Source organism: Vidua chalybeata, chromosome 1, assembly GCF_026979565.1.
Source record: "Vidua chalybeata isolate OUT-0048 chromosome 1, bVidCha1 merged haplotype, whole genome shotgun sequence".
NCBI lineage: Eukaryota > Metazoa > Chordata > Aves > Passeriformes > Viduidae > Vidua > Vidua chalybeata.
The window spans coordinates 11,758,389-11,776,905 of NC_071530.1; the positions used below are offsets into that span (position 1 = coordinate 11,758,389).

Genomic DNA, 18,517 nt, shown 5'->3' on the forward strand with positions numbered 1-18,517 from the left:
TTCAGTTAATTTGTTTTCTTATTTTTACAGCCATCAGAGGACATTTGTTCTGGAGGTTATGGGGCGACACTGTGGGTATGTATTGTCTTCAGCATTTTGTGTCTTGTACCAGTACAATTATGAAAGAAATCTGGACTGTAAAAGTCTAATCATTTGTTCTATTTTTTAGGTATCTAGCTCTGGTTAGTGCCTTAGCTTGTGGTGCAGATTGGGTGTTTATTCCTGAATACCCACCAGAAGAAGGCTGGGAAGATTCAATGTGTGTTAAGCTTTCAGAGGTAATTTGTTAATGTGTTTGAGGTTCCCTAAAGTCTTTGTGGATGTTTATTTGAAAGCAGTGATTAAAAAGTGTGATCAGGACTTTAAGGAAGTCTTTGGTTTTGCTGTCACATAAAGTTCTCTGTGATCTTGAACGTTTTTTTTTTTCTTGCACTCTGTGATTGTTCTGAGGAATCATATGACCCACCCTGGGAATGGCATAAAATTGTATTTATATAAGCAATATGTGTACATTTCCTCAGCAGTTTGATGTTAGACATTTTACTTCATCAGTGAAAAGATGAGTATGAAAATAAAAGGTGTGAGAGCAAATCACGTATGAGTGATCAAATACAAGAAATGTTTCCTCAAATCCTATTAGCTTAATGTAGAGCAATTGATGATAAAATGATATTGAAAATTACTCTTGTTTTTTTTTTAACTATATGAATGTGCTTTTATTTTTATTACAGAACCGAGCACGAAAGAAAAGGCTGAATATTATTATTGTAGCTGAAGGAGCTATTGATTGTCACAACAAACCTATAACATCAGAGAAGGTTAAGGATGTAGGTGTCAAGATCCCTATGATACAAGATTTCTGTTCATAAGATGGGGCTTGTTGTTAACAATAACATTTTTGTTGAGTAAATCTGTTCCTATTAGGTAGCTTATCACACCATTGTATTTTATGCTTGTGCTTTGTTATCTAAAATTCCATAGTCAAATTAAGGGGCAATGTTTTCAGTGGCATTTAATTGGAACCTTTTCTCCTTGTAGTACAACACAGCAGTTGAAAAGCATCTGCTTCATGGATGCCTTCATTGACAGTTTGAAATCAGCTCAAATTTATAATCCTATTTTATGTATTTGTAATCCTATTTTACTTTGTATGTCTTGTAAAATTTTTAATATTGGTCTGTCTCACAGTGAACTATACTGTGTGCTTTGGACAAAGTCTTGTCCAAATGATTGCTGTGCTAAAAATTTTATTGGTGTCTAAGATTAAGAAAACTTTCAAGCTGAATTTTTCTGCTTTTATTTTTTTTTTAAGGAGTCATTAAGAAATAAATTGGGAAATAGTCATTGGTGGAAAAGAGAGCTATGATACTTGGCTTTACCTGGGGTTTATGTGTCCTGTGACTATGAAGTTCTGTTTTCCATAGGTGTCAGTTTTAGAGAAACCTTTGGCTTCATTCAGAATTGCAGTTTTATGAAGTAACATTTAACACTAAGTGGTATTAAGTGTACAATCATGCTAGCATATATATAAATGTTATATATATTTATATTTTATATAAATATAAAATAATGGTAATGATAAACCCACTGTATTTTGAAATTCTATGCAGCTTGTGGTTCAGCGGCTTGGTTTTGACACCCGAGTAACTATCCTGGGTCATGTGCAAAGAGGTGGAACCCCTTCAGCTTTTGACAGAATTCTTGTGAGTATTCCCGAAATAACTGCCCATGGTACCACATAGGAAAACTGCATTTTATAATTTATTTGGGGGTGGGATGGTTCTCTACCTGATCAACTTGACAAATCAAATTGTTACCTCACACTGACTGTCTGAATAGCTCAAATTCAGAGTAGTGAAGCATTTTGTGTAAAGCAATCTATGTTTAGCATCAAAATGTGAAGCTTAGTCATCCATACTTACAGGTATAAACAGCCCACAACTTTTTCACCTTACCAAGGAGTGATTTGTGTCAGCTTGAGTTACAAAGAAATCAGGACCATTTCTGTGATTGGAAGCCTGTGCATTTCAGTGCTTGCTTGAGCACTCAAACATCTCTACTTGCAGGCGAGTCGTATGGGTGTGGAAGCCGTGCTTGCCCTTTTAGAAGCTACTCCAGCTACCCCTGCCTGTGTTGTGTCCCTGTCTGGAAACCAGGCTGTCCGTCTGCCTCTGATGGAATGTGTGCAGATGGTGAGGCTCTGGCAAAAAGCCAATTTATGTTACTTATTTACTACAACAGACTACTGTGTACAATAATTGCCTTTTCTCATTAGGACATTGATGGAATGTGTGCAGCACTTTTCCATATTTGGGAATGAATAATGATGTTCATGTATGTTCTCTATGTGTTACTATTCATTTGCAAACTATCAAGGAATAAGAAATACATATCTTAATTTGTTCTAAAATTTGATCTCAGATTTTCTGGTTTTATTGTTATAACAAATTCTTCAGATGCTTGCATCCATTTACATGTCACACACAAGTCAGGTTTCTTCACTAAAACTGCAGTTTAAACTGAAAGAAGAAAATGCATAATAGATATGTTGATTTCTTTGTCCCATTAAGACTTTAGGTATTTGTTTCTACTTTCTTCTTCTCCTCCACCCTAATTTATGCTGTGAGAGGAGGTAGCTCATAAATTGAGGAATTGTCAGTATTTCTTTTTTCACTGTGGAAATATATTAACATATGGAATATATTACATAATTGAACTCCTGTCTTTTTTAAACATACTGAGTAATAACTTGTTTTTTCAAGACTCAAGAAGTCCAGAAAGCCATGGATGAGGGAAGATTTCTTGAGGCTGTGAGGCTTCGTGGAAGGTATGTCCAATAGCTTGTATCAGTTCATTTGCTGAAGAAAAGCATAGTTGCTTTGCAAAACAAAGCAAACTCTGATTCTCTGCTGTGTCAGACTGGGAGCTGTTCCTAGGCTAATTGGTCACAAAGCAAAAAAGCTTCTGTGCTGTATGACCTGACTGGTAGCTACGATAAATTTGTTTATTCATGAATTTGAGGCCAGTCCTGTGAGCTTGTTTATAAGTAGTTGGTATTTTTCCAGCAGTAATGTTAGAAGAGGTGTTCTTCAGTCCTGTCAGGAGAGTGATTTGTGTTTCAAGTCGCCTGATAATAAAATACTTTTTCCCAAGTCTAGAAAACTAATTTATTTAGCTGCACAGTTGTTTCATGTTTTATGACTCTTATCTTAAAGAATTGAATATTTTTCATTGTTCTCTGATTTCCAGTTTTTGCCATGTTTTGTATTTGCAATAACAATGGTGTTAGTATTTCATACCAGTTTTTTAATGTTTCTGAAAAATGCAAATGTTCCTTTAAAATAACTGTGAGTTTAAAATGTTACTATTTTATTTGCTTATCTTATTTGCTCATTTGTTTAGGAGCTTTGAAAACAACCTTAACACATACAAATTACTGTCTCACAAAAAGCCAGATGCTGAGCTTCCAAAGGTAAGGGGGTTTGTTGAATGTGCAATGCATGTCTGCTTTTGGGATCTATTAATAACTCCCTTCAAACCTCTATTATAGCATAGGTTAAAATTAAATATTATAAAGATGCACACTAGTTTATTCTAATAATAGGTAACAATTTTTAAAGAGAAATACCATTGTAACTAGAAAATTGCTGTAGACAGTTTACTTCTGTTTTGGATGTACAGCTGATCACAATTGTTACAATGTTTGATCCTAACAGTTACTGTTTTGCCCTCTGTTTCTTACCCTGGAGAGCAGGAGGTGTGATATTCAAGATTATGATTAAGACTCTGAAAATCATTCTATAAAGGAGGGTTCTATATTAAAAGAATTCTAAGCCTTCCTTCTGAAGGGTAAAACCACTCAAGAGCAAAGGAAAATCCAGGAATTCATGGGAAGCAATACTGAGGACAGATCCATCACCTTTTTGTGAAATAATAAGTCACTCTGCATGACATAGTAACGGACATTTAATTTCTTTGTAGTTCCTAAGATTAGTATGAGAGGAAATTTGGATTTATTTAGGAAGCAGACACTAAATTTTGTGTGCAAACAAATCTTTAAAGGAATTTTTTTTGGTTTTATAGAAAGTTTACTGAATAGTTCTCTTTGATCATAGTTGGTGACTATGTCATCTCACTTGGTAATTCCTCTTTTAATTGTAGTTTGTGACCATTTGTGACCTTATTTGCATAATGATGTTGCTTTTACACTTTCTAGAAATCTTTTTCCCAAATAAATATTTGAGTAATGATTACTTGTGGTAGCTTCTCAGCATTATTAAGGAGCAAAATTACATTGATAATACATTAAGGACCTAAGACTGACCTTCACAAGACGAAGGAATTCAGGATTTTTTAGGTGGATAATTAACATTTTCTTAGCAGATCAGGTGTTTGGGTGGTGGGTTTCTTTTTTTTTTTCTTAATACAGCAGTGCAAATGCAGGACTGTTAGCACTGGGCTTTTGCATTTTTTTCTAAAATACTTTTGTCATACCTTCTGTGATAAATGGCATTAGAAGGAAATGTAGACCACGTGTAATTACTAACTACTTGGATTTGACCATATGAACAAAGTCTGTGTGCCTTCAGTAAAAGAGGTTGAATAGGAATTAAAAAGTAGATGAAATGTGCATGTCACAGGAATTGAGGAAAGAGCTAAGCTGATCAGAAGAGCCAGCTGAATGCTCTGCTTCAGCAGTGCTTCTGCACACATATTTTGCTGTTTGTAATTACATTGCATTTTTCTACAATCCTTCAACTGTACCAGAACCAGAAAAAAAGAACCCCAAATAAACCCCTGCATATACTATGGTTCATGTCCCTTTTATTGTGGTTTTTTGAAGGGGTTGTTGTTAGGTTGGGGTTTTTTTGTTTGCTTGTTTTGGTTTTTAATCAGGTGAGATTCCATGGTAGTTACTTAAGTTGTCAGTTTTGTTTTTTTATTTGTTCTCATCTTCTAGAATATAGCTAAATAACTTCTACCTCTTCTGCAGGACCCAAGTTGTTACAATTGTCATTGGGAACTGTTTTAAAAACTTCCATAATCTGAAAATGTGTGGTGTTGGGAAAGATGCTGAGTGCTCCTGTTCACTAATGTATTGTCAGCTGCTTGAGAAACCTGGCCATTACCTTAATTTTAAAACTTGACTGTTCCTCTCTGCCTTGTACTAATGATACACACATAAATGCTGTGGTGCTAGAGTCAGTTCCTACTTTTTTTTTTTTTGCTATTGTTAGTGTGTTCGTGGAAAAAAAACCAAAAAGTCCTGCTTTAGTAACATGAAGCTGGTAACATGGCCAGGTTGGGTGGAGCTCTGAGCAGCCTGGTCTAGTGAAAGGTGTCCCCTGGCCATGTCAGGGGGTTGGAATGAGATGATCTTTATGGTCCTTCCAACCCAAACTATTCTGTGATGCTATTTTATGTTTCTTGAACCTGGGCTAGAATATAAAAACATGAATAATTTAACTTGTAAACCAAATGGAATTATGATAAAGTCGTATTTAAGAACAAACGTTCTTTTTTTTTTTTTTGTTTGTTTGTCTCTTTGATATTCTGAAAGTGGGGAAATGTGTCTGCATCTTGCAGTTAACTTTAAATTTTCAACATGTTTAGGGGCTTTGAAATTTTCTTTCCTGCATTCCAGTATTTAGCAACAGCATATGATGTACAAATTAACCATGGTGTAGAGGTCAAAGTCCTTACTAAATATTATTTTTATCTTGCAGAGTAATTTTAATGTGGCAGTTTTAAATGTTGGTGCCCCTGCAGCTGGAATGAATGCCGCCGTGAGGGCTGCAGTGAGAGTTGGCATAACTGAAGGTCACAAAATATTTGCTGTCATTGATGGTTTTGAAGGGTTCGCTAGAGGGAAGGTCAGTGTCACGTGTGTGCATTACCAAGTGCTAGGTACCCCATCCCACACCACCACCTTTGTTCATGTTCTTGGAAGGTATGTTCTGTCATAACTGCTGAGAGAACTGATTCTCTAAGTGTTTTTATTTTATAAAAATCTATAAAACCTAGACTGTAACTGTATTTCTCAACTATTCAAGTCTGTAGAGTCATTTATGCTGTGTTTTACTAATCACATGCTGCAAAGCTACAAAATCAGTTCAGATGAATCCTGCCTTTGAATTTTGGTCAATGTATAGCATATTGTATTTTTTCACAGAGTAGCAGAATAATCTCTGATTCTGAACAATGACTTATTGCATATGTATTACTTTGCTGTGAGAAGCTTTGTAATGGTGCTTATTAAGGGCGGAAGCTTTTTTTTCCGTTAAGTAAGTTAGATTCTTCTATTCCCCTGTTTTTAAATGTTATGCATTGGTTGGTGTACTGAAGAGAAACTGAATGCAAGATTACTGATTTCTGTGCCTGGCTGCAGCCACATGTCCCAAAACCTAAATCAAAGACCTAGCTTTAGATTTTTTTGCTTCTCATTCAGTAGGAGAGGATGGGAGAATAGGATTGAGGTATGAAACACACAGACAGGGTTCATCTTGGTCAGGAAGAAAAAAGAACAAATGTAATGGAAAGGGATTGTAGTAATTCAAGAGAAATGGAGTTAAACTCCTGATGCTGTTTTCTTTCTTCACCTCATTTAGTTTTAGTGATGTCAGTGCCCAATAACTTGTTACAACAGCTTTTCATGAAGTAGTACGTGGTGTTTGCTGCAGGTCAAGAGAAGTAATTGGATAATCACTTAACAAAATCTCCTTTTCTACTTTTATTCAAAGATAAAGGAAATTTCCTGGGGAGATGTTGGAGGCTGGACTGGTCAAGGAGGATCAATTCTTGGTACAAAACGGTAACATCAATATTTTTGTCAATTGATATGATGAACTGTAGTGCTTTATATAACCATTGTATGATTCCATGTTTGTTTCCTGCCACAGAGTGTTTTTAAGTCCTCAATTTTTGTACATTGGGGTTTTTTGTGTTTGTTTTTTGTTCAAATCCTTTTGTTCCAGCTTGGGTATCTTTATAGTACTGAACCAGCTCTGAATAGTGGGAGTTGTGACCTCAACTTAAAAATTTCCTGAGGTCCTTACACTTTAAAGGATTTCAAACCTGCAGTTTCTTTACACTTGACATGAGTTCTTATTGTTTGTCTGGAAGAGCTACTTGTATGGATAAATATGTAAAACAAAAACCATTGTGTTGCCTGCTGACTTTATGATTTCAGCTTAGTAATGAGTTCTTAGTGCTTCAGAGTCTGTAAATTGTTTTTATTTTTCTTTTGGTTTAATGATTTTTAGTACTCTTCCTGCAAAATACTTGGAGAAGATTGCTGACCAGATGCGCACTAACAACATTAACGCCCTTATGGTTATTGGTGGATTTGAGGTACACTGAAATATCTAATTATGTCTAAGTAGACTAGAATTCCTAACAAAATTAATAGTCTTGTATGATTTTTACCCAATCTTCATGTAAGGTGCATTTGGTTCTATCTGTATTTGATACACAACATAGATAGTGTTTAGAATCATAAGTATTGTCAATCAGTGGTTCTCTGGAAAGCTGGCATTCAAGACAGTGACTAGAACTGCTAAACAGATGTGCTAAATGGATAAATGAGATGAGATAGTGTTATAGATTGTTGTATTAAAATAAATTAATAACTTCTGTTGTTGAAGTTTCAGTCTCAACTGTATCCATACTTAGAACATCCTTGCCAAAGTTCTTGACTCTTAGTAGAAATTGCACTGTGGTTCCTTATTTAAGCCACTCCTCTCACATAGTGCATGTTAAAATCTGTAATGGATCTAGAGAAGTATTTGTTTCCTGTATTTCATGTTTACTTTGTTCTAAAAAAACAATTTTTTGAAATTTTGATTCAGGAAAGTACTTTGCCTGCTTCTTGCAGAGAAGAATGTGCTCATTGTTTTTTGATAAAGAGTGTATCTTCCTTTTTTGTCCCAGCTGTTAGCTATGACCCTAATTCAGGAATATTAAAATTTTTAAATCAGGAGTTAACAGTACCTGAAGATTGGGGAACTAGTTTGTTTTGTTGAAAACCAACTTTCTGTGCCTAAATTATTCATTTTCAAGAATATTTATTGTTTTTAAATACATGCCTGTTTCTAATGCTTTCTCTTTTGTCTGTGTTAGATTTTAGTGGTTCCCTAGTGCTCTGACTTGCTGAAGTGTGCTGTGGTAGAAATGGCTTCCCCTGTGGCCCTTCTCATTTTGTCACTCCCAACTCTGCCCTTCCTTTATTCATCCTAATTTTTCACATGATGCCTGTGCCCAACAGGCTTACCTTGGACTTCTGGAATTGTCAGCTGCCCGGGAGAAATATGACGAATTCTGTGTTCCAATGGTTATGGTTCCTGCAACTGTATCCAACAATGTACCGGGTTCAGATTTCAGCATTGGTGCAGATACTGCTCTGAACACTATAACTGATGTAAGTCTGCTCTGGTGTGTGCATCTACTAACAAAGCAATTGTTTAAACTTACTCAATTGGCTACTATTGGATATTTTTGTAGACCAGAACTTAAGAAATGTGATCTGGGAAATTATAATTTCTTGATATAGCCACAGTCATGACACCACTTTAGAAAAGAGAAAGTCTAGGATCCCAAATGCTTCCATTTAGTTTCTGCTGAAACTGCAATGACCTCTAAATTTTTTAAGTGCAAGATAAGATGGCAGGCATCTATTGTTGTTCAAGAAAGAAAGAAGCCTAAAACTGAGACTTGGATGATCATTTGCATGGTAGAGGGCAAAAACATGCCTGTTCATAATATATAGAGTTGTAGTATACCCAGCTGCAACAAACACTGAAGGAAAGTTGCTCTATTGAGAAGGAGATTCTTAGTTATGTAACATCTTTACTCCTTTAAGAGAATATGTAAAATCTGTATTTCTCTAATAATAGGCATTACATGTGCTAATAGCAGATTTAATAAAAAGAGTTGAGACATGTTAAGTAATTTTTAAAATATCAAATGCAATAATACAACATGAAGTAAAAATTGAATGTTTAATCTCTTACGAGGAAAAAGCTTCTCTACTTTGAGGGTGATAGAGCACTGGAGAAAGCAGCCCAGGGAGGTTGTGCAGTCTCCTATGGAGATAATCCAAACCCTCCTGGGTTGTTCTATGTCACTTGCTCAGGTGTTCCTGCCTTGGCAAGGGATTGGACTACATGATCTCCAGAGGTCCCTTCCAGCCCCAGCCATTCCTCAGTTCTCTAACGCTAATCTCAGTTGAACAGAAAGCTTAGTCAGTTGGACAAAAAGAGTTTCAAGTTGCTTTTGGAAATTAAATGACAGTTCTCTTACTGCTTAAATGTATTTGAAAATTTTAATCATGATAGTCGTTTAATTTCAAGGATTCTTCAGTTGTCACCAACTTTGAATGCACTACCATAATTTTTTCTTTTTTTTTTTTTTTTTTTCCACCATTCCAACATAAATAACTTCATCAGTTAGGAAATATCAGTTTCCTGAAGTATTGTACAGTCTTACTTGAGTAAGACTGTAAGCTAACTAAAATTCACTGAATTAATTCTTTATTGACAACTTGGGTTATAAGTGTTAATGTTGTTTCCAGTTCTGGTAAATAAAAATATCTGTCCAAAATGACTGATCACGAACTAAGGTGAGTAAAATGATTGTGCATAACATCTGCTTTCTTTCTTTTCTTATCTTCATAAACTTTGTTAACCAAACTGACTTCTTTTTATAGGTTATTTCATGCAAAGGGGATATATAGTAGTCAGTCAGTCTGTGTTGCTGTGGTTTGCTTTTCTATTTAGGTTTCTAGGTGTCATCTGCCTTCATTAGATAAAATGTTTGTATTTTCAGTGTGGTAGTTGAAAACTTTTCAAAAGCTTTTTTTTTTTTTTTTTTTGCTAGTGGCTTTCTCCTGGTTGTTTTGCATTTAATTTTGCCTAGATTTTTCTCTGGATTAAATATGAAAAGTAGTGGCTTTGCAAGATTTATATTCAGTTGAGTGGAAGATTAAATTTGTGGTGATTTTGGAAGGACTAGACTTTTGCATTTGGAAAACATTTCTGCTTGATATCTTTTCAGTTTTTTGCTCTGATTGTTTGAACATTGTTTGATTCACAAAAACTCCCAGTGCCATTCTTGTGTCATGCTTAGATCAGGTGAAGTAGCAACTGTGCCCCCTGTTAAATGTGACCAGATAAGCTCAATACATGCCATACAATTGACTGTGGTAAAATAAAAGCAGGAGGTGGACATGAATATCCATTTTATCAAGTTTATATGTAGTTTTTTATTCCTGTTAACACAGGATAATAATAAATGTATCATAGTTTACAATGCTCTCAGAGCAGCAGAACCTTTTCTGAACACCCAAGTGTCGTCACACTTAGTTTTTCTGTGGTATGGTTCTTACTTGCATGATCTTGCCTACCTCTAGTAAGGTAAGTACAGTTGTGCTGGTAATGAGGGATTGTTGCTCTTTGGCATCATTGGACACTCCTCAGTTGTTTTAACTTACCAAGTGTATAAAGTATGCTGAAACATTTGCTGATAGAATGTGCTAAAATTCTGCATTTAAACAGATAAACAATTACAAAATAGGCTTATCAGATACATAACTTCTGAATGAAAGATTAGTAAAGAGTGTGCTCCTCACAAAGGCATGAACATTTCTCAATAATTAATTTAGGTTCTATAACAGTTCATGGGGACCCTTCTGAAATGGTCCATTTTTTCCACTTCTGTTTTAAAATCTTGGCTTCAGATTTGATTTATCTTTTGAATAGTGTTTTAAATATATGATAAACTGTATTTTTTACTTCACTTTTCAGAATATTAGAAAAATGCTAATGACAACATAAATATAAAGGGGAAAGCTGGATGTTTCTACCTGAGGAGGATAGGCTTAAGGATGATATATAAAGGTATACCAAGTTATCCTTTTAGGATTGCAGGATAAAAACATGAACTTCAGATTTTCTATTAAATGAAGCATCACTAAAATAACAACCATAATAAAAATATCTATATTTTCAAGTATGTTGCTAATTCAATGAAGTGAATAGGATGTTATTTTGGATGTCAGACCTCAGGAATGTGGCAACCATGAAATGAAAGGAAAAGGTATCAGCTAGATGAGAATAATGGAACCTGAAAAAGAGAGAGGCTAAAACTTTTTGTGTGTTTCTTTGTCAATCTTACATTTCTTTTCACCAGAGGAAAAGGGGGTACAGACTGATGATTTGGTTTTATGGGGGGAAAAAAAATGAAACATCTCCCGAAGAACAAAGACCACTACAGTCAGATGCCTTAAGGCAGTCTCCACACATTCCTGTGGAAAACAGATGCCTGTACCATCCCAGTAGCATGTGTGGCTCCACATTACTCTGAACTGGGAAGCTGAAAATTAGCCTTGGCCACTAGCTAACCTGTTAATTTTTCATCTCCTTCAGTCCTAGTAACAGCTGATGTGGAGTAAGGGCAGAAACTCCATTCCCTTCAGTGGCCATTTGTATTTAGATCATCTTAAAGTCAGCAAACAGTAGTCTTTGCTTGACTGCATGAATTTTTATAAAGCATCCTTGGTTATGTTGGTTATGGCAACAACCTTTTTAGTAACACAAATCCAATAAAAGGGTAGGAAATTATTAAACCATTTTATTAACATAGTGCAGTATCCCTTTATGGCCTTACTGTAGTAATTAAAAAAAAATACTAGCATAGCAGTTACTAAAACCATTGATCACTTATTTACCCTTTATAATTAAGTGACCATATATTAAAAGCATTTTCATGTTTTGCCACAGTGATGCAAAGATGTTGCATATAATCATCTAATGCTCCTGCTTGGTGAAGGTACAGTCATTGGATATGTTGGCTGAAATCACTTGCATCAAATAAAATGGCAATATTTAATGCAAGTCAAACATATCATAACTGCATCTTAACATAACATAAATGCAGACTAACCAGTTATGTTAGTTAGTGCTCTACATCTCCCTTTGACTTGTTTTTCCAGAAGTCTTAATGTAAAACGTTTTAGAGAAACTCATGTTTTGCAGATCCCCAGGAAGCTGCGTGGTTTTGCCAAACCACTGTTACTTTGTATGTTTTTATTCTTCTAATAGAAATAAAAGTTCAAAGCAGTCTGACTGAGCTGAGTTGGGCCAGGAAATTACTGAAATTTCCTAAGTGAAGTCTCAGCCACTCAAAAAACCAAATCCCAAATAAACCCCTCCTATTTGTTGCTCCTGGCTGTACTTCTTCGGAGCTCTTTGGGTCTGAAAGTGCCATCTTTTAGGCTGTGTTTCAACCTCAAACTGAAAGTATAGCACTGAACCATTTCATTTACAAAACAGTGAGATGAGAGATTTTTTAGGAAGTCGGTTTGCATTTATGCACCTGCAGCCATAAATATCCTGTCTTCTCACTGAACAGGATCTTCTCTGTCTAGGACAAAAGCTCAGAAGGAGAACTCTCACAGGTAGGGGATTTACCCATAATTTTCTTCTAAGTTTTTCCTTAAACCAGTCACTGTACAATATGCCTGTAGATACCTCAATAGGTATCCAGTTTTGATCTGCAATAGTTGGCTTCTCTGAACCAATTTGCAAAATCAAGAAAATGAGACTTCTGTGAACATCAGTTTCTGGGAGAAAGAGATGAAAAAGTCATGTACTGTGTAATCAGGCTTTCTGGTGGAGAGCCATTACATAGGCAGTTTGAAAAATTGCCACACTTCATGAGAGATGCTGATGAGTTTAGATTAGAAATAATTGGAATAATGTAATGTATGTTTACTTAAAACAGCTGCAAAATCTTAACATTTATTTTGACATCCACTAGGAGCACCTTGTCCTTTTGAATGATAATATATTTACTTGTAGAATTTGGAGTCTTTCCAAGGACCTAAAACTGCTATTCAAAGAATCCTTGAACTATACTTGCAAACTTTATTAACTCATCCATGTGCATATGTTCCTAGATTTTTCTAGGCCTACATCCAGTCTGTGTTCACAGAGGCAGATATGTGATGTTGATAGAAACTTTGAAGGCATGGGTGAACTTTTTTTTCCTTTCTCTTGGTGGAAATAGATGCGTATCTTGACTTTCTAGGATAACATAGTTTTTTTAAAAAGTGTCTTTCTTTAAGTATTTTCTTCAAGTTGCAAGGGTTTTACTAGTTAACTTTCTAAGCTCCTTAGCATGTATCAGACTCTGTTCTTTAATTTCTTTCTTGTGGAATGATTTCCAGTCTAGCTTTTTGCTATCCTTTCCTACCTAGCTGCTTCAGACCGCTCTGCTGTGCACACTTCATCTTCAGTCTGTACTAACTTGTACTAATCCTCTGCATTTCTTCAAAGAGCATTGTGCCAATGCAACCCCAGTGCACTGTTGTGGTATGTACAGGATATTTCCACCCCCACCCCCACAAATAATCTCACCAATTGTATTTACTTGGGCCAGTGGACAGCCACATTTACCATCACATGCCAGGAGTCATTAGCAGAGCAGTCCAAAGACAAGGAATGTTTCACTCACACTTGTACCACTGCTTCAGGCCTTTGAAAGTTGTCTGCAGCTCTACGAGGCGCGTGCCAGCTTTGAGGAGTTTAGAGTTCCTATGTGTGTGGTACCTGCTACTATTAGCAACAATGTGCCAGGCACAGACTATAGCCTTGGTACTGACACTGCCTTGAATGCTATTGTGGAGGTAAGACTGCGTATCTTTTAAAAGTTAAGATGATAAAATGCATAAGATGAGGATACTTAAAGACTTTGCAATGTCTGGTTTTCTTAAATAACTCAGTTACTTGTGTTTTTTAATGGTTAATAGTTCAGTTTTCCAAGACTGATTAAAGATTAACCTTAGAAAAAGTATTATGTGAAATGCTTAATTTTTGGGTATTCTCTTTTGTTCTTCAAGACTCCTGCATTAGTGCTTAGGTTATTTGCTTTTACTGAGAATCAAATATTTGGCTTTCTTCAATTTCATTTTTATCTTACATCTTACTTAGGTAGAAGAAGAAAGCACATGTTTTATAAATAAATGTCCCATTTTTTGGATGAACTATTGACTGAGCTCAGTGCAGTAGAGCATTTTAAGTACATGATTAACACTAAACACATGAATAATCCCACAGACTCCATTAGGCTTAATGTACACTAAGTGCATATAAATGCTTGGATAGGATAAGCAGTTAAGTCTGTCACTGATGTTCAACTAAACAGTGCAGGGTCAGAACAGTCAGTGTTCCAGTTTCAGTCTACCATAGTTTTTCCCTTGGATACAGCTGTTTTATGAGCTCTTTCAGTCCTATTTACTTTGTTTAAGACACAGCAAAGGGAACTGAGCTGAGATGTAATGCAAACAAATGAGTAAATCTTACCTGCTCTGAGTTTTATCAAAGCCATCATTAGCAAGCCATATAACTAAATCATGAAGTAATTCGCCAAGGAAGTCAAATAAAGACTACAGATCCAGGGGGTTGGGAAAAGCAGGTTTGTTTTCCTGCTTTTTACAGTGTTCTTACATAGTGAGTGAAAAAGCTCAGTAGATAACTGGAAGAGCTGTGGCAGAAAACAGGGTGGCCTGGCCTTTGGGAGCTGCAGTGCAGCATCCCTGGGCTGAGATGTCCTAAGGTGTTGTGTGGGCTTGTCATGTAGCAACATTCGTAGGCAGGACATGGGTATCTCACCACTCCTTTAGCTTTTTCACCTCTTGGCCTGACATTTATAGAAGTAGCTAAGTCTGCTAATTGTGACCATGCACCTTCAAAAGTGGTAACTTTGGAAACACAATGGGGCAACAAATGATTGCATATACTGCTGCTTCCTCTTACGTAATTGTTTTTGGTACTAATTTAATTACAGTTTGTATAGATATCAGTAGTGCTTTCTGTAAAACAAATATGGTTGTATCATTTGAATTTTATTGTCATTAGGATGTTTAGTTAGTAACAGAACACTTGATTTGGCGTTTCGAACATTAGGAGTTCTCATTAAGCTGGGTCAGTTCATATGAAAGCTCAACTAGCAATAGAATTCCAAAAAGAGTCCTCATGGCTTGTTTATGATGTCTGAAACCTGGCATTTGAGGTTTGGCTTTTCCAGCCTGTAGTGTAGTGTATGAATTAATAATTCATTTAAGTCTATCTGTGACAATTTCATATTTGGGTATTTCTGTCACAGTCATTCTGAGAAAGCAAAAGTAGTAGAAAGTTTGTACTCTATCTCTTGTACAGTCAAGGACAGAAACCCTTCTAAGTAGATTTCAAGTGATTAGTCCCATAGGCCATGACTGATTTACCTCCTTGCTTAGTACTTGGAGATTCTCAAAAGACGGAAAATTTAATTCTCCTGCTAGCAAATGGAAAATCTTTTTAGAAATCTTGGGGTTTACAGGTATTTGAAGTCTCTCAAAATGGTGGAAATCTTCACATGTATCTTTATTGTCTAAAGACAATTGTTTTAAAACATAAGTTAAGCACATAGTACCTATCCAATTTCAGGCAGTTCTTTAAAAAATGAGTTAAATTGCTCCAGTAATACAGTATTCTGCAAAAATTTTCATGAAACAATGTCTGCAAGGAGAAAGTAAAGTGCTTGGTAACACTGTAAAACCCAAGACACGTTAGGTGTCATTTTGAAAAACTGATAGGAGGTCAACATAGACTTTCATGATGTAGTTTATTATGGAACTACTTTTCTGCTTGGGATAACAGAATATGCATATTCTGAATAAATTCATGTGAATGCTGCACTTTTGTGTGTAAGCACACAATATGCATATATGCAAATACATTAATAAAATATGTATAAATTAAATTACATGTATCTTTTGCTAGCCTGACCTAAATACATGCATACACTGGTCTTAGTCTTTAAATGCATTAAACTGTATCATGTTAGAAGTTCTAGGATTTTTATATTATTTTATGTTAAGTTTTCTCACATATCAAGTAATGATTTGCTCTGTGATGTGTTAGGTATGGCTTTAAGGGCCATATTGTTCACAATCTGAATTTCAGCCTGAAGTAGTATTTTCAGTTAGCTGAATGAAGTTCTGGTTTTAAAAACCTGTGAACTAGAAATACCTCAAATATTACAGCACCTACAGTTACTTATTCAAAAAATCAGTAAGTCATGGGGATTTTTTAATCTTACCATAATTCAGGTTGCAAGATGACAAACTTTCCAGGTACTTTCATTTCCATTTTTATTAAACAGAACTGGTGTTGGGGCACTACATCAGTTTCACAAAATTCTTCCTGTCACAAAGTGTGGTATGTCCTATTTATTTATTTGTTTCTAAGACAAAGAAGAAAATAGGAATTCTTTATTTCTCTGACTTGCTTTCTGAAAGGAAAATACATTAATCAACAACTTTAAAATAACTTCAGATGGTAGAAAAAAATCATTCCAGGAGGTGAGCTTGTCAAATAGATTCTTGAGTATTACTAAAACTTAAAGGTGGATAGTAGACTAGTTCCTAGGTTTCTGCACTTTCCTGAGTTACAGTGTTTGCCTAAGATTCCTAGGTCTTGCCACACTGGAGATTGCCTCTGTCTTTGTTACTTTCCACTTCTCTTAGGCAGCTGTAATAAATATTGTTGTTAATTGGTTTCATGTAAGTAACAGATCTCTGTGTAGAGAACATTCCTTATGCTGGTCAGAGTAAGGTGCAAGTGGAGATTTCAGTCTTCTTACAGTAACTATGTATGTGTTAGTAAAAAACCAAAAGCATTTTAAAACATGCACCGCACCAGCAGTGCTTGAAAAAATTATGTGGAAATCATCACTGGAAAGTAATTGGGCAGTACATGCTCAGGACTTAAGAAGTTCAGTATAGATGGGAATGCAGTGGATTTTAATATCAATATTAAGGAGAAGTAAGCTTAAGTAATGAATAGAGTTAAAGAAGAGAAGTTTATTCATCCCACAGTTCCTTGAAAAGCTTCATTATATCTACTTGTATCTGTGCTAGAAAACGCAGATACACAACTGGTTAATGCCACTACAAACCAAAATGAATTCTTGTTTCAGTATTCGCAGGAAGCAAGTAGATGTTAAGAGTTGCTAGTAGAAAAAACATTTTATTTCTACCCTGGTGTTTAGTACATGATTTGTAAGAAATCGTTTCTTGGATAATTATTATAGTTACATGGGCTATGCAGTTTTGGAATTCTTTAAAGTTTTATTCTTTATAAATACTTTATTTTTAACTTTTTTGTTACCAGTAGGTGACACAAAGTTGCATGACATACAAAAACATAAACGATGAGGGGTTGTAGTGTATACTCAGGCTGTGGTGTCTCTGAGCAGACGTGTGACCGCATCAAGCAGTCGGCCAGCGGCACCAAGCGCCGCGTGTTCATCATCGAGACCATGGGCGGCTACTGCGGCTACCTGGCCAACATGGGGGCCCTGGCAGCAGGAGCTGATGCTGCTTACATCTTCGAAGAGCAGTTTGATATCAGAGAGCTCCAGGTATTCAGCACCTTTTGCTCATTCTTAAGTAGATCTAAAGCTGTTGTATGTCTGTATCTTAATGTGTATACCTGAAGTAGATGGCTCATGAAAGAAAAAACCAGCTGAGGTTGGGCCTAAAATCTGTGCTTGTCATGACAATTCCTGTGCCATAACATTATATAAAGGAGTGTAGACACAATCAGTGTTGGTACCCAAGTTCAGTAAAATGACAAAAATAATTGTATTGGCCATTAAGCACTACTAGATTAATTGTTTCATTTGTAGTCTTCTGATTGAAATTCAAATTAAATGAACAGACCTGGGTACTTTTAAAATAAAGCCAAAAACAAGAGAACAGTATTTTTTCATTGTGGTGTTTAAAGGCTGTTCAGGACAAGAACTGACCAGTATGTCAGGTTTATTAGATACTGACTCTGTTACCACAGCTATTCAGAGCATGTCTGGAGGTGTTACTAAAATAAAGCCCTCAAGCTTTAAGGATTATGGTGTAGAACATACACAAGCTGATATGCAACTTGTCTTTTGTGAGGACTTTACACTTCTGACATGGTTAGTACTAGCTGCAGTCATGGACAAACAAAAAGCTAAAAGGATAGAAAATATCTGAGAAGCACAGAGATGTGAAATAAATCAGAACTTATCCCCACGCAGTTATTGGCAGGACTGGAAGTAAGGTCAGGCTGTAAACTTCAGTGGCAATTTCTGTATTTTTATGTATATCAAGCTGGATGCTGTACCAGTATAGCATATAAAAACCTCCTTTGATGTAATAAAATCTATTATTTCTGATATAGAGAAAGATGTTAGTTTTAACCCAAGATGAATAGCCATACACAGTATGTTATCCTGTATCTCCAAAAATCTTGATAATTTGAATTTGCACATAATGCTTTATGTGGAATATTTGACAGAAGTTCTCAGGAAATGTAGGCTCATTAAAGTTGTTTCAGATACAGAGTTCTCTATGAATCTTTAAAAATACTTTTGTTTCTAGGCTAATGTGGAACACTTGACTGAAAAAATGAAAACCAGTATCCAGCGTGGTCTAGTGCTGAGG

At 35.7% G+C, this 18,517-nt stretch overlaps 1 protein-coding gene across 3 annotated transcripts in view; it reads left to right on the top strand.

The window, feature by feature from the left end:
* PFKP (phosphofructokinase, platelet) overlaps positions 1–18,517 on the top strand; it is a 42,452-nt gene that overhangs the window by 20,800 nt on the left and 3,135 nt on the right. The window contains exons 6-19 of one of the 3 annotated variants that reach the window (XM_053941497.1): positions 31–75; positions 170–278; positions 732–827; positions 1,611–1,703; positions 2,067–2,192; positions 2,763–2,827; positions 3,403–3,472; positions 5,727–5,873; positions 6,741–6,811; positions 7,263–7,350; positions 8,264–8,416; positions 13,529–13,681; positions 17,293–17,457; positions 18,455–18,516. In XM_053941497.1, the coding sequence (XP_053797472.1) occupies positions 31–75; positions 170–278; positions 732–827; positions 1,611–1,703; positions 2,067–2,192; positions 2,763–2,827; positions 3,403–3,472; positions 5,727–5,873; positions 6,741–6,811; positions 7,263–7,350; positions 8,264–8,416; positions 13,529–13,681; positions 17,293–17,457; positions 18,455–18,516 (1,443 nt within the window). The remainder of the gene's footprint in view (positions 1–30; positions 76–169; positions 279–731; positions 828–1,610; positions 1,704–2,066; positions 2,193–2,762; positions 2,828–3,402; positions 3,473–5,726; positions 5,874–6,740; positions 6,812–7,262; positions 7,351–8,263; positions 8,417–13,528; positions 13,682–17,292; positions 17,458–18,454; position 18,517) is intronic. The other 2 variants (XM_053941480.1, XM_053941487.1) reach the window with 2 other exon arrangements.